General features: G+C 45.0%; 1 protein-coding gene across 4 annotated transcripts in view; it reads left to right on the top strand.

Annotated features, from left to right (window-relative positions):
* Positions 1–21,284, top strand: part of DDR2 (discoidin domain receptor tyrosine kinase 2) — a 154,151-nt gene extending 132,867 nt beyond the window's left edge. For 3 of the 4 annotated variants that reach the window (XM_042925071.1, XM_042925070.1, XM_042925069.1), the window contains 8 exons: positions 241–371; positions 2,931–3,141; positions 4,766–4,989; positions 6,353–6,480; positions 8,754–8,945; positions 9,239–9,473; positions 12,228–12,377; positions 14,426–21,284. In XM_042925071.1, the coding sequence (XP_042781005.1) occupies positions 241–371; positions 2,931–3,141; positions 4,766–4,989; positions 6,353–6,480; positions 8,754–8,945; positions 9,239–9,473; positions 12,228–12,377; positions 14,426–14,560 (1,406 nt within the window). In that variant the 3' untranslated portion in view covers positions 14,561–21,284. The remainder of the gene's footprint in view (positions 1–240; positions 372–2,930; positions 3,142–4,765; positions 4,990–6,352; positions 6,481–8,753; positions 8,946–9,238; positions 9,474–12,227; positions 12,378–14,425) is intronic. The other variant, XM_042925072.1, reaches the window with a different exon arrangement.
* The last annotated feature ends 3,539 nt before the right edge of the window (positions 21,285–24,823 follow it).

The following is a 24,823-nucleotide window of genomic DNA, read 5'->3' as shown; positions in this document are numbered from 1 at the left end:
TTATCCAGTCTGATAGGTGAGGAGGAGAAGGCTACTGTCCCAAGGAGGAGGTCTGTACAGTGTAGAAGCGAAGTACTACGTGAGTAGCAAGACCAAAACGAAGCAGAAGTGTTGAGGTGGCATCTTGCAGAATTATCCTGAAGGAAGAGTTTCTACCTCCCTGTCTCTGGTCCAGTCCTTCATGCCTTGCCTTGCCCCATAAGATGATGGTGTTCTCCATCTTTCTTTTCCTGATCCCAGATCCAATGCTTAAAGTCGATGACAGCAACACTCGGATCCTGATCGGCTGCTTGGTGGCCATTATCTTCATCCTCCTGGCCATCATTGTCATCATCCTCTGGAGGCAGTTCTGGCAGAAGATGCTGGAGAAGGTGAGGAAATGCAGAACAGTCATGGGATAGGAACCTACCCCACCCTTGCCTAAGCCACTGTTTCCCTAGGAGAAAATGGCAAACTATAAGAACTTATAAATGCTTAGAGCATTAACTGGGGCTACTAAGAAGACTGGGAGTGGTGAAGCTTGTTATTGAAAGGAGTCAGAAAAGAACAAGCTAAGTCCATTTTCTCTTATTTGGAATGGAGAGTTTGGAACCTCCCTAGACTAACTCAGAAAACTCTTCCTAATACATTGAATCTCAACTCAAGCATCTCCCTTGAAGGTTTTGATTCACTGGGTTTGGCAGGGGGGAGTGCAGGAATCTGTATATATATTTTTAATTTTTGAATTAAAAAAACCTAGCTGAAACTTCTGATAATGCTACTCCTTCTCTTCCGTTACAGTTTACATTTGTGTGTGTGTGTGTGCGTGTGTGTGTGCACGCATGCACACACATGCATGTGTGTGTGTGTATGTGCAGAAAAACATTCAGCCTCATTAATATCCAAGCCAAGTTTCTTGTAATCTTATTTCTACTTCTTTGTGTACTTGGAAGTTATGATGATGCATCTTTCTGAGTCCCTCCTCAGATTTGTTTTGTCCAGTCTAAATTATCTGAGTAATTTTTTATACATTTGTCTAATACTTGACAGTCTGCAAGGACTTTTTTCACATGTATTATTTTACTTGAACCTCAATGAATACTTCCAGTGAGCTGGGCAGAGTAGTTATATTGAACTGTTTTTCTGTTGAGAAAATGTGATGTGCTCAAGGTCATACAACTGGTATCCTATTTTCTATGCTCATTCCCATCTTGAAATTTGTTGACGTTTTTCTTCCAAAATATGTACATTCCACCAAAGATGGAATATCTATGACTTTCTTTCATTTCCTAAGGCCAGATAGCAGCTTTCTGGGCACTCCTGCTAAGCATCTGATGCTCTTGAGGTCTGCTGATGATTACATATGTCTACATTTGGCCGTGGACGTCTTCACTTGATCAATGAGTTCAAAGGGATGTGGACCGTGAGATGTTGTAGAAGTTCTGAGCTGTGAGGCATGATGAGGCAATGTTAAAACCTTCTTTCTTCTAGAATGCTAGAACCTACTGGGTGTCTAGATTCAGGATGAGGGGCAGCAAAGAGTACTGGTGGTAGTAGAAGCTGGTGGACTAGAGATTCATGGGACAGCTGGAAGCTACTGTATGTCCTTCAGTAATTTGTTATGACTGCATTTTCTTTGAGAAGAGGGAGTCTGTGTTCTATACTCTATGAGCTATTTCTTTCTTTATTGGAACCAGAATTTACCGGACTTCTCTGGGTCTTTCTTCTGAGTCTAATTGGAATATGTTCATGGGTTGGAAGATGACTGTCGGATTGGAGACTCTTTAAGTAAAAGTGAGAGGAAAAATTTTGCCCTGGAATATTTAACTTGGTCCTTCAAGAAATCCTTTCTAACCCTGTATATCCTAGTAAGATAACTCTGGATGCTCTTGAATGACCCAAGATTTCTTCCTGGGGACAGAATTTGTGTGTGTGTGTGTGTGTGTGTGTGTGTGTGTGTGTGTGTGTATAAAACCCTTAAGCATGCACATATATTCCAAGAAACATTACTCAAAATAGCTTTAGACTAAGCATTACTTGTAGGATACTTTCGGTGGTGTCATTTTTTCTTTGAGAGAGTTAACCCATATTTACTGAGTACCTACTATGTGCTAGATCCCATGCAGTATCGAGGACGTTACTGCAACAAAGGACTTTTCAGTCTAGGGGATGAAGCAGACATCTAAGTTTCTCCTGAGCAACCAAAGTGTGTTTGTTGGAGTGGAGTGGAACATTTTACATGTTCAAATCCAAATAGGCACATAATTCGGATTCTGGCATTTTCCTTTGGAAGGAGCAGGTAGGTCACATTGAATAGGATGCCAAAACAATTTGTTATTTTCATCTTCCTCTTTCTTTACCAGGTGTAATTCACCTCAGTATCCTCAGGGCTTTTCTTTCCCATTCTGTAGCCATTTTATTTTTGGCTAGTAAAATGAAGGATTGAGGACATATTATCCTAACCTACAGGGTCAGAGTGATCAGGTGGACTGCAAACCCATCATGGTGCAGCACGTTTGTTGACTGAATGAGCATTTTAGTGTATGTCTACGCAAAATCAAACCAGTTGAAGGATAAGTCTGCAAAAATCTATTATTTAATAGAACATCAAAAACTCTGCAAGATTGAGAAGATCTTTGATTGGCTACTGAGGGGTTCTTCTAGTGTCACGTAAATAACGCTTCTAAGTGCTTCAGTGAAGGCTAATGAATGTTGGCAGCATGGAAGTTCGGATGTCAGATTCTGCCTTGACACAATGAAGGATTATTCTAAATTTCTATGACACAGGTATTTGTGGAACCAGACTGTGCCTTATCCTGTCACCTGTGGTGCTTCCAGAGTTTAAGAGTAACAGAGAGGTATCTCAGCTGAGTGAAAGAGCTGGGTTTGAGGAGAGGAGGAAGTGATGATCCCCCTTGTACCAACTTGCCTTCACCATCCTTCTCCTTCAGGCTTCCAGGAGGATGCTGGATGATGAAATGACAGTCAGCCTGTCCCTGCCCAGTGAGTCCAGCATGTTCAACAACAACCGCTCCTCATCGCCAAGTGAGCAGGAGTCCAATTCCACTTATGATCGCATCTTTCCCCTTCGCCCTGACTACCAGGAGCCATCGAGGCTGATACGAAAACTCCCAGAATTTGCGCCGGGGGAGGAAGAGTCAGGTGAGGATGACCCAGTGGCAGAGAATGAGGGAGACGTCTTGACAGGGATTATGAAGGTGTGATGCTTTGCTCCTACTCAACCAAATCTTGGTTTGATCGAGAGAAGTCCACATTCTCCTGAGAAGTTCACACCCTTTTTCTAGATTGATCTGCTGCTTCTCCTACCCTAATCTGAGCGCCTCTCCTTCACTACTGCACATAGCCGGTGTTTGAAGGGACCCCCAGGTCAGAAGAGGAAAGGTGTTCCCTAAGTGTTAACACCGGAAGACTCAAAGCAGTCCAACTAGTCTGATCTCCTCATTTTCCATAGGAAGAAGATGAGGAAGCCCAGATAGGGTACTCACCCACTACTAAACATCATTCGTGGTAAATTCAGGGCTAGCACTTCCCCTGGAGAAAACAAATACATGAAGCTAAAGACATCCTAGAATTCCCAATTTTTTTGGCCATCTAGATAATAGAGTTTATCTAATTTTTGTTGATTTATCGTTGGTGAAAGTTTATTAGAATAATACAAAAAAATTTTTATGACAGCAAATATTTCTTGCCTTTCTTCAGTAAAAGCATTGCTTTGGTAAAACTGTGCCAATTGATTCACATCCAGGTTTTTGTTTTTTTTTAACGTGTTTCAGAGTGACATCAGAAGGGATTCTGGGGTCATCGCTGGGGCTCAAAGTAGCTTCTCCATAAGGTCAGCAACTGAAGAGTGATCCAAGTCAGTAGAAGAACTGGGGGGGGGGCGGGCAGGAAGAGCTGGATAGAGAAGTAGACAGGACTAACTGGGGTGCATAGGCTTTTCAAGGGCTCTTTTCAAAGGAAGGAAGGAAACTAGCATGTATTTATCATTCCGCAGACAGCAAACACTGAAGGAGCACATTGAACTCAGACAATTTTACAGAGATAGCAAGAATAAGGGATATAAACTAATTTATTTCCTAGGTTGAACTAAAGTAATTTATGTATTTTCCAAAGTCTTAAAACATCTCCCCCCTCATGTTTTAATGTTTATTTTTAATTTTTTAAAGTTTATTCATTTTGGGAGAGAGAGAGAGAATGAGCTAGTGAGTGAGAAGGAGAGGCGGAGAGAGAGGGAAAGAGAGAGCATTCCAAGCAGTGTGGAGCCTGACAGGCTCGATCTCATGAACCATGAGATCACTGTCTGAACCAAAATCAAGAGTTGGACGCTCAACCCACTGAGCCACCCAGGTGTCCTGTAATGCTTATTTTTTAAGGAAGGCTATATCTTAAACTAGATCATATAATCAGAAAGTTTTTTAAATCCCTAATATAGGTTATTAAATCAATGATGGTGTCTTAAAATTAAAGAAACGTGATTAAATCTTCAAACTTTAATACTCCTGCCCTTATAGTGCATGAAGTGGCCTATAGCTTCACCACAATCCCATAAGATTAGCCAAGGAGGTTGTTGGTGATCATGCAGTTTGAAAAGAATAAAAGAGAGAAAATGATGGTCTACATTCCAAAGGCTCTAAGAAAGAGTCTCTAGAGGAGCCTTTCTCCAAATGACAATGGCATGGGGTACGGTGGGTGATCTCGGGGGCGCCTCCCAGTCTTCCTGTCCAGATGCCCCTTGGAGTAAGACTCATCGCCCATGTCTTCCCAGGCTGCAGCGGTGTTGCAAAGCCGGCCCAGCCCAGCGGGCCCGAGGGGGCGCCCCACTACGCGGAGGCTGACATTGTGAACCTGCAGGGGGTGACCGGAGGCAACACCTATTCAGTGCCTGCTGTTACCATGGACTTGCTTTCAGGAAAAGACGTGGCTGTGGAAGAGTTCCCCAGGAAACTCCTAACGTTCAAGGAGAAGCTAGGAGAAGGCCAGTTCGGGGAGGTGAGTTGAGTCTTCCATTGGGGTCTCCAGTTCTTGGTATGTCAAAACTGTCCGGTAGAGCATAGGACCCCTTTCCAAAGTGGATTCATACTAGAATGTCTCCTTCACTTATCTCTCCTCGCCTTGTCTTCCAGAAGGCTGGTATTGGGTCAACCTCATCTCTGCGAAATAACAGAGACCCTGGGTCTTCTGATTTCTGTGTAGGAGGTTTTTTTTTAATGTTTTTTATTTTATTTTATTTTATCTTTTAAATTTATTTATTCTCAAATTGGTTTCCATACAACACCCAGTGCTCACCCCAATAGGTGCCCTCCTCAGTACCCATCACCCACCCTCCCACCCCCCATCAACCCTCAGTTTGTTCTTTAAGCCAGTAAGTCACTGGACTTCAGATATCCTGAAAAACATTCAATATTTTCAGCAACTTTTACGATAGGTTACAGAGGGTGGGGACCCATAAGATGTGATCATCTTTTATAAACTGTCCAAGAACATCTTGCTGCTTGATAGGCACTTTGTTTTCTTCCTTTCAATGGGAGTTATGTGTAAAGTGGTCAAAAACAACCTCGCCCCTGACTTTAGTCCCAGAATCAGCCACCAGGGAATGAACTGCCAACTGAGATAAGGAGGAGCACTCTTCCCAATTGCCCTCCGAGTGATGCACGTAATAGTGACTTTGCACTCTTCCATCGGTCACATGAACCTTCTGAGAATTCCAAGCCATGATTTAAGTGGCAATAGGCACTTCAACAGTGCCATCTGAACTCTAAATGAAATATAAGAATGTGTTATTGGTTTTCAGTATGGGTGGCGCTCTACCCTTGGGTAGGTTTGGTGTTGGTGGGGGTAGAAGGGTCCATGGCATCTGTTTGTGATGTTGTAGGTACTGATTCTGTCCCCTGGGTTGAAAACACAGGCTCGTTACACTGTTGAGAATACATCGGGGTTACTTACGTTGCTGACGCCATACCAAAGGATGACTTAGAGAGGAGATTGCCATGTGTTTTGTATGATCCAATAACTAAACTCCCTTGAGTCAAAGTTGGAGCATTTATGCCAAGTGACATTTTATAATGGACTGTGCTGTAATAAAATACCATGTTGTAGATTCGTTGACATATTTAATGTTCCAATCAATGTATGTTTCTTTCACAAAGCAGTAACGTATCATATCAGCTGGGTACTTTACCCTTGTGTGTGTCAACCATTTGAATTAAAGGTGTGTCACACGTATCTTAACAGTCTCTTGATGATTTTTGCTGGAGTTGTTAAGAGTTAGCTTGTCTCCAGGAAATGCCCAGCAAGAGCACTGAGGCATCTTCAGGAGAAACGATGATGCTGAAAGTAGGTGACTTTTGTCTAGGTTCATCTCTGTGAAGTGGAGGGGATGGAAAAGTTCAAAGACAAAGATTTTGCCCTAGATGTCAGTGCCAACCAGCCTGTCCTGGTGGCCGTGAAAATGCTCCGAGCAGATGCCAACAAGAACGCCAGGTCTGTGGTCTGCATTTTGAATTCTCCCTTATGTATTTCACCTTCGGGATCAGGAACACCCCTGGAAACCTTTGAGCAATTTTTTCTTTTGAGATGGGAAGGTCTGTGAGCTGCCTCACCTTTCACTGTTACGCTTTATTTTTCTGATGGGCTGTCGCCCTCGTCTCCTCTCCCCTCCATCCCTGGCAGATGCAAATGCCCACCATCCATCGAATTAGCTACCTATTTACCTCCTAACTCCTTCTGCACAGAGCTGTACGTCCCAACACACACAACAGCCTGAATATTTGCTCCTGCCATGGTTATGCACAGACATACTCCTGATTGTCATTACCACGTCTTGGCAGACTTCCACGTTCACACACATCTCTCTTGCTGAGTCTCTTCCGTTCTCCTTTTTTCGCATCTCTACTTACTTTCTCATCCCTTTTTTTTCTCTTTTATGCTTCTTCTCTTCTGTGTCCAGCAACCCCCCAAGTGAGAAGCTACCTCTACTTGGAAAAGTATCCATGGACCTCAAAGCAAAAGGATCCACAGTCCTTTTAGCTGTTTCCCAAACTGGCTAATAGTCTCTTGGATCCTTTGCCACATAAATTGCAGTTTCCAGCCATACTCCGTTGTCTGACAGCCTTTCCATTACAGTAATGGTGAGTTAATCCTCACCCAGGGAGGCGTGCTGGTTGAAAGCTGGTTGTCTGTGTCTCAGAGAAGTCTGCACATCTGGGTAACGTATGTATTTTCCCATTTGTGTTGACTTGATTAGTCTCACTGATACTCACAGTGAGAGAAAACTTACTATTCCTATTCCCCAAATTATTGTCAATTCCACGAGTGGTGGTAGAGTTTCACTAAAAGTGTTGCAATGGACAGGATGTGGAATGAAGAAAGGTGAGGGAACAGAACTGGAATTTCAACTGTGAGAATTTCAATCTTTTTTTTTTAATGTTTATTCTTGAGAGAGACAGAGAGAGAGAGCAAGCGGGGGAGGGACAGAGAGAGAGGGAGACACAGAATCCAAAGCAGGCTCCAGGCTCTGAGCTGTCAGCACAGAACCCCACACGCGGCTTGAATTCACAAGCTGTGAGATCATGACCTGAGCCGAAGTCAGATGCTCAACTGACTGAGCCACCCAGGCGCCCCTGAGAATTTCAATCTTAAGGACATCAGTATGCACTGATGACATCCTCTGCCTCCCTTAGAGAGATGGAATATTCTTTATATTGGCCTTAGCACACGATTGGAGAGAGTGGCAAGAGGAAGAAAGCGTAGGATGTGACAAAGCCTTTGCCCATTGTTTTGGTTGGCGAGGTTTGGTGTTTCTCCTCCTGTACCCACTGCACTTTAGCAGTGATGGGTGACCTAGACTCTGCCCTGCCCCCCAAAGCCGTGGAAACCCCTGGTTTGGAATGGAGGGGGAATCCAAGAGGGCAGGTTTCACATCACGACTACATTGATTTCAAGGGTGTTATATTAACACTATATGACTGCCAGTCCAGGTTCCTAGAAAACCCACTGGAGATGACTCCTCTGCTCCGATATTTCCAGAATGTGGGCCAGTGGTCTCACTAACGCAGCTATTGTTACTGGGAAGGTGATAGCCCACTTTGTGACTCAAGGGTGGTTGTCACTAAGCACTCAATCGGTTAATGGTCTTGGCCACTCGAGTGCTGTTTTTGAAATGACCCCACATTACCACCCTGAGCTTTCAACAGCTCTGTTTTGAATGGGCTACTCAGTGTGTGTTGTGACTGACTGCTGGTGTGCCCTGTATCAGGAAAAGCCAGTATGAGGGGGGAAAAATAAAAGAATGATCAGATAAGCCAGAGGATGATTATTCACTTTATAAAAGATTTCTTTGCTTTATTCATAGAGTGACTCCATGGCTTTTTAAAAAGGTAAATCCCCAGGGCACTTAAGATACGATTACCAGTGAAAAGTTTGATTTCGCAGACTCGTTAGCAGCGTGTATTCGATTCAGCAAATGGTAATCATTTTCTACGTGGTGGGCCTTCCGTCAGGTTCTAGGGATTCAAATGTGAGCAGATCATGGTTCGTGTTCTCCAAAAGATTTCAGTTGAAGAGGGTGCATCCGATTCCAGGGTGACTAGAACGAGACAGTTTCCGGGTGCCAACTTCTCTGTCCTCTCAAAGGTTATCCAAAGGGAGACAAGACTTGGAATAATGGGCGGGACCAGGCTTTGCCGTGTCTTCTTCCCCTTCCTGTTTCTAACCCTGGCAACCTCTGGGTTTACCCGTGTCTGTGTCCTCCAAAGGAACGATTTTCTTAAGGAGATAAAGATCATGTCCCGGCTCAAGGACCCAAACATCATCCGCCTCTTAGCTGTGTGCATCACCGAGGACCCTCTGTGCATGATCACTGAGTACATGGAGAATGGAGATCTCAATCAGTTTCTTTCCCGCCACGAGCCCCCCAGCTCTGCCTCCAGCAACGCACCCACTGTCAGGTAAGCAAGCCAGCTCGTCTGTCCCTTCTGTGTGTTCCTGAGACAAACTTGGGCTCTGAAGAAGCGGAGGGGTGAACTTGAAAGTACCTTGGTGTTCTGGGATGGCAGGGAGGTTAGTATGCAGGGAATAATGGAGCAACTGTCCTGCGGGGGAAAGCAAGGAGATTCACGGAGAGCAGAGAAGGGATGCTGAGGTCGAAACTCCAGTTCGTAGGAAGCACCCAGGGAACGCACGCCTTTCACGGCTCCCTCTTTCCACAGGCTACTTTCTCTCTTCCTTTTTATTCCCTCAGTTATGCCAACCTGAAGTTTATGGCTACCCAGATAGCCTCTGGTATGAAGTACCTTTCCTCTCTTAATTTTGTCCACCGAGACCTGGCCACACGAAACTGCTTGGTGGGTAAGAACTACACCATCAAGATAGCTGACTTTGGGATGAGCAGAAACCTGTACAGCGGTGACTACTACCGGATCCAGGGCCGGGCAGTCCTCCCTATCCGCTGGATGTCTTGGGAGAGCATCTTACTGGTGAGTCCCTCACGTCTGTAAGCCCTACCTTAGCGACTGACGTGGAGGCAGGTGCATATGGTGCATAGGGACCCACTTTTAAGTTTATTTATTTATTTTGAGAGGAAGAGAAAGAGAGAGAACATGAGCAGGAGAGGGGCAGAGAGAGAGAGAGAGAGAGAGAGAGAGAGACGGAGAGAGAGAGAGAATCCCATACAGGCTCCACACTGTGAGCACAGAGCCCGTGTCAGGGCTTGAACTCACGAACCGCAAGATCGTGACCTGAGTCAGACCAGGAGTCGGATGCCCAAATGACTGAGCCAGCCGGGTGCCTCCACTTTATAATTTTTATTCAATGCTTGGTATTCTGGACCATGAGTGAATAATTTTTCAAATGTCTCTTTTGGAGGTGTATTTTCCGACCGTGTATATTTGAGATATTTTATTGTTGGTTTTATACCACTTAGCTGATTTATGGAATTTTTAGACTTAAACATTTACTTCCTGCCATGCTGAACACAGTTAATTTTGTCTTAATTGGCTAAATTAACATCACTGAGAAAAGCCTGGGAGCAATCTAGCTTTCCTTGTTTATAGTTAATCTGTTTATTCCTCTTTCATGTTCTTAAAGGATTCATTAATTAAATTTGAAATGAAAAAATATATATAGCTATTTCCTTTCTCTCACCAAGATATCCATTATTAGTAGTTTGGCATATTTCCTTTGAGGGTTATTTTCTGTACACACATTTCTGTGTATATATAGATGTGTATGTGTATGTGTGTGTACATATATGTGTATATATATGTATATGTATATATATACACAGTAGCCTCCCTTTATTTGCAGGGGAGATGTTCCAAGACCCTCCAGTGGATGCCTGAAACCACACGTAGTACTAAACCCTATATATATTGTTTTCCCCCATACATACATACCTATAATAAAGCTTAATGTATAAATTTGGCACAGTAACAGGGTAAAAACAATAATAATATTGTTATTTTATATCGTATAACAAGATTCTGTTTATAACAAGATACTGTCATCAAAGTTACCCAAACAGGGTCTCTCTCTCTCTCTCTGTCTCCAAAATATCGTACTGTGCTCCCCCTTCCTCTTGTGATGATGTAGGATGATACAATGTCTACATGAAGAGATGAAGTAGGTGAACTGCGTAGGTGTCGTGAAGTGGTGTTAGGCTACCACGTAGCGTGGGCAGAGCGTTCTTGGCTTCTGGATCGCAGTTGACCGTGGGCAGCTGAAATCGTGGAAAGTGCAACTACAGATAAGGGGGACTCCTGTGTACAGATAATTACATTCCATAATTGGGACGATACGATGCACATACAACTCTACAACATTAGCATTTCCTATGTCATTAAACGTTCTTCAAAAAGGTGATTTTAGGGGCGCCTGGGTGGCTCAGCCGGTTAAGCATCCAACTTTGGCTCAGGTCATGAGCTCACGGTTCACGAGTTCGAGCCCTGGGTCAGGCTCTGTGCTGATAGCTCGGAGCCTCCTTCACATTCTGTCTCCTTCTCTCTCTGCCTCTCTCTCTCTCAAAAATAAATAAAACATTTACAAAAATGGGATTTTAATGGCTGCATCATGCCCTATGGTGTGTGTATAGCCGATAACTTAATGATATCTCTGTAATTTGAGATGTCAGTGTTTTTCTGATTCCCACTATTATGAATGCTGCCGTGTATACACCAGATTACATAAGTCCTTACAAGGATCTTTACCATCTACACGTGACTCACACATTTTTCCCATTTCTGATGTGATTATTGAGCAGTGCTCTCTTTGAAGGTATTATGGAGTGTTGTAAAAGATTATTAGTCTGGGATTCAGAGGGTCCTGTTCCAAATCTCAGTTTTTCCATGACTAATGGTCTTGCTATCTAGGAGATTTTTAGTAAACGTCTCTTGTCTCACTTTTCTGACCCAAATAAATAAGGATAAATAACCTCATCTACTTGAGGGTTGTACTTATTGAATAGAAAATGTGCACGTATTTAATGCATGCTGATTACATCTGAATCCCATTGCTGTCACGTGTTAGTCTACCCTTCAAGACTGGGACTCTCACTGACCTGGGAAGCAAGGGTCCTGCATTCTCCCAGGGACTTCGGGCACCTAAACTAAATTTCTCTGTCTCTAACGTAAAGGCGATTGACTTTCCATTCTAATTTTGCCATTCCCATGGGCATTTTCCCAAGGCTACCCTACAGCCTGAAGTTTGAGCTTCTGACACTTGGTGGGAGAGTCAGGTGGCTTACGGCTGCACCTCTTTCAGCCCTGGGATCTCATCCCCAAGAGAAGCAGGTCTAAGCTGAGGCCACGGGGGACAAGACAATGATCTGCAGCTTGAGGCCCAAGCAACTTCATTTTGTTGTTGTTGTTGTTGTTTTAAGTTTGTTTATTTTGAGAGAGAGAGAGTGTGCAAGTGCACGAGTGGGGGAGGGGCAGAGAGGGAGGGAGAGAGAGAATCCCAGGCAGGCTCCACGCTGTCAGTGCAGAGCCCATCACGGGGCTCCATGTCACGAACTGTGAGATCGTGACCTGACCTGAAACCAAGAGTCGGCCGCTCAACTGACTGAGCCACCCAGGCGCCCCATTTTGCCATTTTAGATTCTCCAAGCACATCTTGGCAGTCCCAGTCTTCCTTGCCCTGGGGAGTGGAAGGGGGCGACCAGGTCATGCAGACCTCACCTGCGCATATCACGCACCGGCTATCCTGGTTTCCTCTTCTCTTCCTTACGTGAACAGGGCAAATTCACGACAGCGAGTGACGTGTGGGCCTTTGGGGTGACTCTGTGGGAGACGTTCACCTTTTGCCAGGAGCAGCCCTATTCCCAGCTGTCTGATGAGCAGGTCATTGAGAATACTGGAGAGTTCTTCCGGGACCAAGGGAGGCAGGTGAGAACTGCTGGGGGTGGGAGGGTGTGCACCTGGGTGCTCCACAAGGTGAGAAGAAGAAAGTCCTGACTTAGCAGGATAGCCGGAGCCGGGAGATGGGCTACGTGGATGGCAGTCTTTGGTCACTAATTATCCAGAGAACGTGAAAGACTGAGGTCCGCCCCCCACCACCCCTGCCAGCCACACACTCTGCCTGATCCACATGGCAGGGATCCGTTCCGCCAGGTGCCTCCGCGACTCGAAGACAGCAGGAAATCAAATCCGCTCTCTATTTCTTGCTGTGGACCGTATGGTTCATCTTCCTGGTTGAAACACTAAGAACAAAAATATAAGTTTAAAAAATGAATAAGGGATTCATTGGCAGTACCTAAAAACTTGGTTTGGACTAAATATTTAGCAACGTTTCTGGACTGTTGTGCCGGGAGATGAGCAGATGTGTCCAGAACTCGGGGAACAGCGGGGTCCCACGCTGACGAGGGTCCCAATTCCCAGTCAGGATACTCTAACATTTCTTTAGTGACTCGGTTTGTAAAGACCCCGTGACCTGTCGGATTTGGAGCTTGCTGATGTGGCTGGAGCACTGAGCCTCCCCAAAGTGGCCTGGCCACAGCACCCTGGAGGGTGGCAGTTGAAGCCAGCTAGTGAGAGGGAGAAGGCCTGCAGAAAATGAAAACGTAGGGGCGCCTGGGTGACTCGGTTGGTTAAGGGTCCGACTTCAGCTCAGGTCATGGTCTCACGGTTTGTGAGTTCGAGCCCCACATTGGGGGGTGGGGGAAGAAAAGAAAAGAAAAGAAGAACTTAAATCCTTAAATACATCGAAGTAAGCAAAAGATAAGAAAGATAAGAAAAGATAAGAAGAGATAAGACAATATGCAAGTTGAAAGCAAGAGGAAGAGGGCCTGGGATTTCCCTTTATCTTGCTGCTCTGTAGATCTTTTGGGAGCAGGGGATCCAAATGACCTGTCTTGGTTGTAAAATAATTGCGTTCGTACCATGACAAAGGGCAAATTCACTCTTGTGTGCAGTGGACCAAGGCCAAGTGAGCAGACCAAGGAAAAGAGTGATTTTTCTACTGGACTAATACATCATGACACCAGGTTGACCTATTCTAGTTTTAATTTCTAACAATGCCCAGGATTTTATTTTTCTTATTTATTTTTAAATACTCAGCTTAAAAGGGTGCCCCAGTTCATCTTCACTACTAGTAGTGAGCCAAATGTATTTTCACCCACTACCAAGGGGTCAAATAGCAAAGTTAAGTTATTGAATGAAGCTGAGGTCAAAATCAGATATTACCATTATATGCTCAGTAAACTTCTCCCCTATAAGCAAAAGTTGCAATTTTCGATAAAAATTTATTACATTTAGCACCTTAATCACTAAACATAACTTGTCAAAGTTAAACTTTATTATAGTCTACAAAATTTCATTACTTTAAATCTTATTCCTAAAATGTCCGTATTCAAATTTTAAGTTTGACATTAGAGTGTAGGGACAGTAGTTTCTCAATACTGTCAGCTGCAAGGTGGGCTCTGAGGTCAGCAGACTCCTCTGCGTGGCCCAGTCTGGGACAGGGGGTCCCAGAGAACATTATGGTAGGAGCAACATGGATATTTCCAGCATTCCGGCGTCTGCATCCGGCTGGGTTTCCTATTCTGGTAGAGGAGCTGAGACCACCTAATTCACTTTCTGCCCCTGCCGTGATGGGCTCGGCCAAGATAAACCTCAACACTTGGGCCGTAACCGGAGGACTTGGTGTTCTAACAACTTGCTTTTCAGTCTGAGACCTCTTTTTGGCTAGAGTTTCGTCTTTTGTATGACAGTGGGGACCTCAGAATGGTTCATCAGGAAACGCTGCTGCAAACAACTGGGCAAGACAAGCAAAGGGACGGGGGCCGAGATGTGAGCGGGAAGAAGAGACACCACACCCATTTTAGTTTTCAAGTTCAAGCAGGAGGGAGGCAGACAAAACTATAATGCAACCACACTCCCCCCCCCCCCCCCCGCTTCTTAACATCCTTGTTTTCTGTTCACCTTTGTTTTCAAAGACCTACCTCCCCCAGCCTGCCATCTGCCCTGACTCTGTGTACAAGCTGATGCTCAGTTGCTGGAGAAGAGACACCAAGCATCGTCCTTCGTTCCAGGAGATCCACCTTCTGCTCCTTCAGCAAGGGGACGAGTGACGCTATCACTGCCTGGCGACATTCCGATGGCCCAGGTCCTTCTCATGAGACCTACCACTCACCCACGCCTAAGCCACTCCATCCGGACGTTGAATGGGCCCGGGGGACGGAGGCTTATTCACTTCTCTGTCTCTGTCCCTGGCCTGCCTTCACTCCACTCCCCCACTCTCTACCCCTGACCCATATATACTCTTTTTTTTTTTTTTTTTTACATTAAAGAACTCAAAAAGAAAAAAAAATCCTAGGAAAGATAAAATCTAGTAAAGAAATCTTACTTAATATACCAAAGTGTTGGATAGCAAGCTAGACAATTTAGATAATTTATAAAGGTTAAATATGCTATGTTTATAAATGTGCAAATGCTACAATATTTTTCCATGTCACCTTTCAAAATGTATCTTCAGAAAGAAAAAACTTGAAGAATGCTGATATCTTAGGAAACGTGGGATTAAGCTTAGGGAAGACGCTCGGTAAGCGTGGAGAATCCGATGAGATGGTTGGTATTCGGTAACTGATCAGAGATTTCTGAGTTTCCTAATGTGGCCTCTGGACACGTCCTACCCTCTGCCTTTCCTTCTCCTGTCAAAGTGGATGATGCATGCTTGAAAAACCCCAGGTTCTCAGAATGGGTGTTTTGTTCATTTTGTGGGCGGGGTCAAGGGGGAGGTCTAGATGCATAGGAAATACAGAGAGTGTGTGTAGGAGAGAGCATACCGCAAGGCCGTGTGAAGGGGAATCGTCATTTGCCAAAAAAGTACCTTGTGCGTGGAAGGGTTCCTGAACAGAGAATGGACATAGGAAAAGAAGTCTATGGAGGGCAGGTAACACGTGGGCTATTCCCTTGTGATTTCTGCTGAGGGTCCCCCACTTGCTCAGATATTTTCAGGCATGTGTTTCAGTGAGAGCCTGGTGTTGAATCAGTAGAGACTGGTGTTTTGATATCCGGACCGTGGGTCCTTTGGTTCGTCTTTTCCAAGTCTTTCAGCTCTTTTATTAGGTGCATCCCCTAGGGGACCCGTGGGCTGGGGTGTGCGTGTGAGTTTCTCTGGCACAAATACCTGAAGGCCCTGTGGAGTAGGGAGTAGGTCTGTTCTGAGTGTTTCCAAAATGTTGACCTAGGGCCAACGAGGGAAAGTCGCAAAGAGATAGCTTTCCACTCCTTATTAGAGCGAGCATAAGCAGCAGAACACACGAGGGTGAACGGGTCACCTCCAGAGGTCGGGGGGAGTCCTTTGTTGCCGAAGAGTTTCATATGCAGGCTGAGGAGCCAGGCAAGGAAGGGAGAGGCTTTGAAACCCAAGGTAAATTGTTGTATGAGATGGTTGACCCTCCGAGTCCTTGATTGCAGAGAGGCACAGGGTGAGTGTGAGAGAGAAGTCCCTCACTGCTCCTGCTTCGTGTGGAGGCTCTTACCCCAGCAGATGGTGCGGCCAGCAGGAAAGAAATCCTGGGGTTCTGGGTTCAGAAGCCACGGAAACTATACGCTATCTAGTAAGAGTCCCCTCGGAACAGATGATGAGCTCTCTCCTCCACGAGGCCTCAGACTTAATGGGAAGCAGGAAAGGGGGCCCCTCCATTCCCTCCGAGGGAGCAACAAGAAAAGGTTACAGAATACGCTTCCCAAGTGTAAGAAATAGTCTTGAGATCTTGGGTCTGCTTCCCTAGCCCTCACCCGGCCCCCTGTGCACAGTCGCTCAGGGACTTGACTGTCCTCCCTGGTTCAGCCTTTAACATCTCTCCAGGCTACCGCAGAAGCCAAGTGCCCAAGTCCCCCAGACGGTCTTGTGACCTGAGCAGACACCTTCTCCCATAGCTGCCCTTCGACTCTGGGCTGCAGTCTCTGCCAGGGCTAACTCTGCCGAGATCATTGGCGTGGGGGTCAGGAGAGCGTTGGCTTGGAGCTCTGATCCTACTTCTGCCTCAAGCCAAGTGTGTTATTCTTCACACTTTCTGGAATCACTTCACCTTTCCGGACTTTAATTTCCCTAGCCGTAAAATGAGGGGATGGGGTTAGACGGCCTTGAAACCTCGCCCAGTTCTGATAGGTTCCGTGCTGGCTGGATAATTGCATCTAGAGTTGACGCAGATTCTGTCATCTGGTCATGTGGTTGTCCTGCTCTGCCGATCGCGGTCAGCAAAAGCAACGATGCAGGGAACGCACTGTCATAGTCATAGTAACAGCGGCCGCTTGTACAGCGCTTTCAAGTTCATCAGGCATTTCCATAGACATTATCTCATCTGACATTGCAGGGCCAGACTCATTCTCCTATGTCCCAGGACCTGTCACACTGCTTTCAAGACCCGTGTTAACTTCATGTATTCGAGAGCTCTCTAGAGAAACAGAACCAATAGGATACATATGTATACACACACACACACACACACACACACACACACACACATATAAATTTATTATAAGGATTTGGCCCATGTGATTAGGAGGCTCAAAAGTCTCACAAGCTGTCCCCTGCAGCTGCAAACCCAGGGAAGTGGGTGGGGCCCAGTTCCAGGAAAATGGAGGGCAGGAGAAGACTGACGTCCAAGTTCAGCAGTCAGGCAGAGAGAGCAGACTCCCCTCCTGTCTTTTGCACCTTTTCCCGAGCGGCCCACACCAGAGAGGGCAGTCTGTTTCACTCAGTGCACCAATTCAGATGCTGAAGTCCTCTGGAAACACCCTCACAGAGCCACCCAGAAACCCTGTTTCGTCTGGGCACATTGACACGGAAGTTTAATCACCTCGCTGCAGGTGAAATCCAGGCCTACGGCCTGTCCTCCGTTATGCACCTGCCTCTGGTAGACCCACATGCAGCCCGCGCCCCCGGCTTCTTATGTGGCCAGAGAGAATAACATCATCTCCCCGTCTTTGCCTAATCTCTCCACTTCTTTCTTTTCACACTTCTGCCTCAAACCACCGCACGCATTCCATGATCCCCCATTTAAAAAGAAAATCATATTGGAGATAAACTGAACGTGTCTGGATTTTCCTGGCCTTGAGCCACAGAGTAATTGGTTTCACGTGGCTCCCAAGCCCGTTCAGGAGGAACGGAGGAAGAAGGAGGAGGAAGCTTTCTGGCACTGAGACTCCTACCTTAGAGACCCTGCTCTAGCTCCTAGCCCGGCCATGCCCGCAGAGCCTCGCTGCACGGACCAAAGAAACCCAAAAGCAGGACATGGTGAAGAAGGCTTAGTACGTAGAATTTCGAAGTAGCTCAAACTTCGATGAGAAAGACGTAGCTGGGAGCTTTGAGAAAAGGAGATAGGAAAGGGGACAGCGAACCACGGAGGCCTTATTGACCTTCGTAGTGAGTCATCCCCTTCGCGATAGATATGAACTGCTTCATATCCAGATTGTGTTTTGGGATCGTCAGATTTCACGTTGTACTTTTGCTGGTGAATGTGCTGCTAACTAGGTCCAAATCTGGATGTGCTGTCCAGACACCTGTGTGATCAGAAGGGATCTGGCACGGAAGGAGGCACAGAGGGGAAAGCGTGGTCTTGATGCCGTGGAAAGATCACGTACAAGTCCACAAGACAGTATGAGGAAGAGCATTATATGGAAATGGAGTAACCAACAAAGAAAAAGAATAAACGAATGTGCATGTGCCTGAGTGGGGAGGCGGGTGGGGACTAGAAAGAAGGCTACACAAAAAAAGGTAAGGGAGAGTGCAGGGGAAGGACCCTGGGCGAGTCAGGGCGGCAAGGCAGAAACAGGTGGGGCAGGTGAGAATCCATGCCGAAGCACGAAAGCAAGTCTCGGAAGAGAGATCCGAGAGAGGGCAGAAAATGTAAGTGTTATTGGAGATAAAAGGTAAATATGTGTAGGGAAAGAAATTCTGGATGGCACAGATGATAAAAGTATTTATTAAAAAATGAAAAGTCAGGTGCGGTGTATGAAAAGGAAGGGAGCTTTTCAGAGTTTTTGGAAAGGGAAGGTCCTTATGAAAACACATAAGCAACCATCAGGGAATGCCCTAATTTCAGACGGGGGCGGGTGAGGGGGCGCCCCGTCGAAGTGTATTCTGGACCCCGCAGGCGCTGGGGATAACGGTGGTGGGAAGAGATCATTCCTTTGCTTGAACTGGACTGTGTTTCCCAAGTGCCGCTTTGGAAATGATTTATGGCAGTTCACGGGGCGTTGTTTCCCTTCCCTTGCTTCTGTCGATCAAATCCATTTAAAATAATGCCCATCACTGCTGTGCCCAGAAAAGCCACAGGGAAACACTGAAATAATAGGCCGAAGTTAGACAAGACCAAATCTCACTTGATATCTATGCGGAGAGGTATACGCCACGTTGGAACCATGTGTTTCTCTAGTCCCATCCAGACTTCCCACGAGGAAGCCATGATGTGGGGCTGAGCCATATGTTTTGAGTAAAGGGGAACAGAAGAGGGGGAGTGTCTGCAAGAGGGAGAGATGAAGATATTCCAAGGAAATATTCCAAAGCAGAACAGCATCTTGTTTTGCCCAAAACTGAAAAGAAAATGAAGAAAATTACAGCCAGGGCCCAGATCACTTCCAGCATATGGTTAATAAGTCTTTGATCCTAACTGGAATTATGTTCCTGCCCTCTTGGCCTTTTCAGTAAGATCTCTGACCTCTGGCAGTGTATACGGTAGGTCCCTAAAAATTTCTGGAATACTGATTGCAGATTCTGATCTATGCTGGGAAGTCCTTCTTGAATTGAAAGTTAACATTTTTATAGAAACGGATGAACGCCTTTTCCACTTGGTAAATGCCTTGGAATGCTGAATCAATACGGAAAGAGACCAGAATGGTCAACGGTGATTGGATTTCTGGCAGTTTTAGTTCTCTGGCACGATTAGCTGCATTGCTTGATGGGGCAGACAAGTGGTGGGTAATTATTTACTTGGTGTATCTTTTATTTAAAAACTTGTTATTTTGAAATACTTTAAGACTCACAAGAAGTTATAAAAATAGTAGAGCGGTCTTTCCCTAACACCAGGCTTTCCCCATTGATAACATCACATGTGACCGTAGTCTATTCTCAAAACCAGAAAATTGACATTTGAAATATTATTCATTAAACTGCAGACCTCACTCAGATGTCACCAGTTTTTTTACATGTATTTATTTAGTTTCTGGATACTTTATCCCTTTCTGATTTGTAGCCTGGCCCTGCGTGGGATGCAGCAGGAAACACACTACAATCCTACAAAATTCTAGAGAGAATACAACAAATTAATGTGTTCCTTTGTCAATGAGAAAGATCCTGTCTAGACTGCTTCCACATTTTCTGACTAGTTTTGCTGTTTAGCCTCTGGAACAACCCAAAAACAACTCAGAAGGATTTGGAAACACAAAAGACAGTGAGACCCGCACGTAGTTTGCTGGCTAGAGAATCAGTTGTAGGACGTTCTAGATGGTTCCTGCAGTTCCTACAAGTGGTAAGATTTGTGATGGTGGCAAGCAGGGGACTTAGGGTAAACGGGTCTTTTGGTCAAGAGCTAGGTGGCACTTAGTTGATGGCACCAGGGCTGGCTTGTGGAAGGAACAGAGTACGGTGGTGGCATAGGGTCCCCTAACGTGTGATGAACACAATTTTCGGGGTAGTACAGACATTTAATTTGCCTAAATACCAATTCTTAAACGGAATGGCAGGTACATTGGACCAAATTAAATGTAAACACAGAAGCAACTTTGGGGGCAGTTGAAACTCTGGGTTTGTGGATCGCAACTGTGAGTTTTGAGATGGCATCTTTAACGTGCCCTATTTAAGGGTCACAAGGTGGTAACCGTGTTCACACTGCTTAGCCTGTGTCCTGTAAAGTTCCAAGCATGTAGTGAGCACTCAACAAATATTTGCTGAGTGTTGTTTTTTGAATGAGTAAAAGATAGATACCGAAACTTGTCATTCAGCGTAACTGGGGTGAATTTAGGGAGAATTGCTTTGCTATATTGTAGAGGGTTTATTTTCAAACGAAGAGAGAGAAAAAAGTGCCCAGACTTGTACCTGGTGAAGTTCATTCTCAGTTTGTATATTTTCTAACGATGACATTGATCTATGGAAATACCTCATTCCTTGAGGTGTTTAGACAGCAGTTCAAGGCAGTTCTCTGCAATGCACCCCAGCAAGAGCCCCAAACCCAGCCCATTTGAAGCTCTTTGGTTTCTCCTGGAGACACCTGGTCAAGAACTTGTAAAGGAGAAAGGTCAAAGTCCCAAGCAGGCCTGTGCTTACCCACATTCACAATTGCATATAAGGGGAGACTTTGCACAAAGACTTACTGGGAAAGCATAATGTGATAAGGCAATTACTTTGAGTGAAAACCTGTTTTCTTGCAAAGAGGCTTGGAAATAGTTGAAATTGGGGAGGATTCCTGCAAACACACCAAGAGTTTGTAATCTAGCCTATTCATTTTATGCCCTTTACTACTCATGATATCCTATTTTTTCTACCCTGTTGTCTGGTAACTTCCTAAGGGTTGAGTTTCTGAATCAACACGGCTCACTCTTCCTACGAGGAGGGAATATCTGAGCCTCATTTTGCAGGCTTTGGAGGATGATGTGTCTTGTCAAGGGGCAAAGAGCAAACTGATTGATTTCTGCTTAAAACTATCCTAGTCATTCCGAAACAGAATAGGTAAAATTCTCTGTATTAGAAAAGGAAACAAGATACCAATTGTATATTTTCTTTATTTATTCTCTGTAAGTCTGTCAGATGATAAATTGTAAATAACAATGATTAAAGAAATATGCTACTGACGGATCCTTCTTCTGTGCAAATAGCGCCGGCTCCTGGCTTTGCGATCTTCACTCCTTACAGTCTTTCTGGAGTAGTGACGGGGCAAGGGGGCAGAGCCAAGGGTGTGTGGGGGGTGCGCGGGGTAAGCGGGGTAAGCGGGGTCGGTAGAGGGTCTCTTGCGCAAGCCTGTCTCCTATTCCTTGACTGTGTATGGGAAGGAAAGCGTCTGGGTCTCTGGCACATCCAAACGTACATCTCTGGCACATCTCCTCCACATCCTGGAGTTTTGTGTCGTCCCATTAGTCCAGCTCCGGAGAGTCCAGTCCGGAATTAATAGAGGATGCTTTATTGTTATTACAAAGTTGTGTTGCCTGATACATAGAAATCCCTCCCAAATCCAAAGATCGTCTGGCTCGAGACAGACCACGCATACAAAAAGCAACAAAAACTATGAACAGAATACAGACCGAGTCTTCATACGACACATTAAGATGAACCTCCCCTTCCCCCCCCCAGCCACCCCCACAACATGTTTCTTGGTCTCTGAAGAATAAATTTATACTTTGAATTTTCTGAAGAATTATATGTTTTTTCAGCGATGGCCATGGTAGAGAATGGATAAAAATTCTCAGAGGACAATAATTCACGAACGCACACTCAGACCCCCAAAGTATCTAGTGTGATTTCAGTACCAAAGGCCTGGGGATGCAAATATCTGTGTGGTGGGAGTGGGTCGGAGGCAAAGGAGAAAAAAAAGTAACAGGCAGAACAGAGATGTTCAAAGAGGTCCAATTCCATGGTCAACACCTGTCGCCAAGCTTTAAAGGTGGGTGTGAGTGATACAGCATAGGTATATGCTGTGCATGTATCTGAGTATGTAATTTGTTCTGAGGACACATATTAGGTCTGCTCTTTTATGTTTTATTTATTTTAAAAAAATTTTTTTAATGTTTATTTCTGAGACAGAGAGAGACAGAGCATGAGTGGGGGAGGGGCAGAGAGAGAGGGAGACACAGAATCCGAAGCAGGCTCCAGACTCTGAGCTGTCAGCACAGAGCCCGACACGGGGCTCGAACTCACACACCTCGAGATCATGACCTGAGCCGAAGCTGGACGCTCAACCAGCTGAACCACCCAGGCGCCCCTGCTCTTTTATGTTTTAACTAACAACTTCGGGGACTCTATTTTGCTTAATATTGAGCACTACAAACTGATTTGTCGCCACTTACAATTTTCTATTCATTTCGTATTTGAAAAAGAAATATACACACTCATCTTCTGGTCCTTGAATCACACCGAACAATAACTCCTTACGGATTATATGTCTTATAATAAGACATATTACCTCTTGCTACCTGAGGAAATGGGTAAAATCCCACTCTTAAAGCAGGTTTGGTCCAGGCTGGATGTACAGTGATTGGAAGAGGAGACAGATAAAAAACACCCACAAGAAATGCTACATGGCCCCACGGTAGCTGTTTTGTTTGTTTGTTTTGTTTTGTTTTGTTTCTGACCCTGTTTGCAAACCAGAGACAAGTTAGTTCTGGAGAGGTTTCTTAAGACCCAGAATAGAGCTCTGTCATGGGTGCTAAAGGTAACTTTACTGATCTTTGTCTACCTGAGGACTGTTTCAGGTACCATAAAAGAAACCAAAGATCGGTTTCAGGGTTCAGGGTAGAGCAAAATTTATTTTATAAGGCAGTAAATAGTCAATTTACTATGGTGATCAAGGGACCAAGTTTTGCCAGGGGTAAACGGGATCAATCATTGTGTACCAGGTTCTTCTGGTTTCCAGGAAAACAGCTCACAAACAATACAAACTCAAGATGACTAGTTTGGGAAGATGAAAGTCATACTAATTCACCTATCAGTAAACTATATATTATAACTTTTACTGAGCTGTGTCCTACACGTGATAAAATATTTTTTAAAATACAAAATTCAATGACATGTGTTGTCAACAGATTTCCGTTCTCTTAGTCTCTCTGGCCCCTCTAGTGGTTCAGCCCATCCCGTGAATGTTAAAGAACTTTGAAAGCCCCAACTTCAAATGAAAGAAGGAAGCAGAGACCAAGGTTTCCCCCTTGGATGGGACGGACATCACGCTAGTAGGAGACTGCCCGTCTCACTCTGCTTTTCCTGCCTTCACTTAACTCATAGTCCTGTACTCTTGTCATCCCCAGATTGTGGTGGTGCTGACTCTCCAGAATCTGTGCCCCCCCCCCCCCCCCCGCCACACCTGCCCTCGTAGGAATGAGTTTGCCACGGGACAAACATGGAGTTGTATTCCCTTTACATGTCACTTCTGAGCCCTAGGACACTTTAAAAGGAGCCTTTGGGTCTAGACTGTAAAGATTGGGGTTAACTTTAGTCTTAGGACTCCCAGAAAATATTGTTAAAGTGTGGTTTCTTTAGAATGGTTGAAACATGGGGTAACGGTAGGAGCTGAGTTCCATCCAGAGAACAATAACGAAGTTTTGGGGCCCTGGGCAGCTCAGTCAGTTAAGCAACCAACTCTTGATTTTGGCTCAGGTCAGGATCATAGGGTCATGGGGTCAAGCACCGAGTTGGGCTCTGCACTGAGCATGGAGCCTGCTTGGGATTCTCTCTCTCACTTTCTCTCTCTCTCTCTCTCTGCCCCTCTACCCCCTCCCCCACTCTCTCTCTAAAAAATTGAAAAAAACTGTGATTATTTAGGAATCCAATATTTAAATAATAGGATTTATTTTTAATATAATTTTATTGGTATAGGATAAGGGATTTCTAAACTAGCTGATGTTATCAGTGGACAGAGAACCAGTTCTGAACTCGGGTTCAGCCGCTCCCCACTCGAAATCAACACTCGAGAAACAAGTGATGGTGGGAAACAAAGGATGCCTTTATTCAAGGAAGCCAGCGACCTGGGAAGATCGTAGACTAACTTCTCAAAGACCATCTCCCCATCCAGGTAAAGCTGGAGCGTTTTAAAGGAGAAGGCATGGGAGAAGGGAGGGGGGCCGTGTGCAGGAGAAGCAGGCGCCCAGGCAGTTAGTTATGTGTCAACATGACCCTGCACAGACTTGCTGGCCTCCGTGGCACCCGTTTTCGAATGTAGTCCGGTCTTACCTTCTGGGAAAGTTTGGTTCTTTACTCCTTAAGGCCAGAGGCACATACACTTGAAGCAACTTAACTCTTACAACCGGTTGGAGTGCTGTTACAATATCAAATTAATCAAGACCTCTATGATTTCAAAAGACAGTATAGATTATATCAGTCTCATATTGCTCGGGGATCATTGCTGTGTATAAATAATTGAAACTGTTACAGAGGCCATGAAGTAGATTAAAGCGTGTTCCCTAGAGTTAGATACATGATGTGCGGCGTTCCTTAGCGTGAACCGGACTAGTGATGGTCACCTTGTTACCAATGCACGATAAATATAGAAACCTGGATTAAGCATTAGAAACTTTAATAGCACTTGGGCAGAAGACTCTTTTATGTGTTAAATCTAATAATAAAAAAATCCGGTCTTGAATTTTGCATCCTTTGCCTTTTATTTCATTTTTCTCATAACTCATTG

The sequence above is a fragment of the Panthera leo genome, chromosome F3 (genome assembly GCF_018350215.1).
Source record: "Panthera leo isolate Ple1 chromosome F3, P.leo_Ple1_pat1.1, whole genome shotgun sequence".
Classification (NCBI taxonomy): Eukaryota; Metazoa; Chordata; class Mammalia; order Carnivora; family Felidae; genus Panthera; species Panthera leo.
The sequence above is the reverse complement of the archived record's forward strand: the minus strand, read 5'-3'. Positions and strand labels throughout refer to the sequence as shown.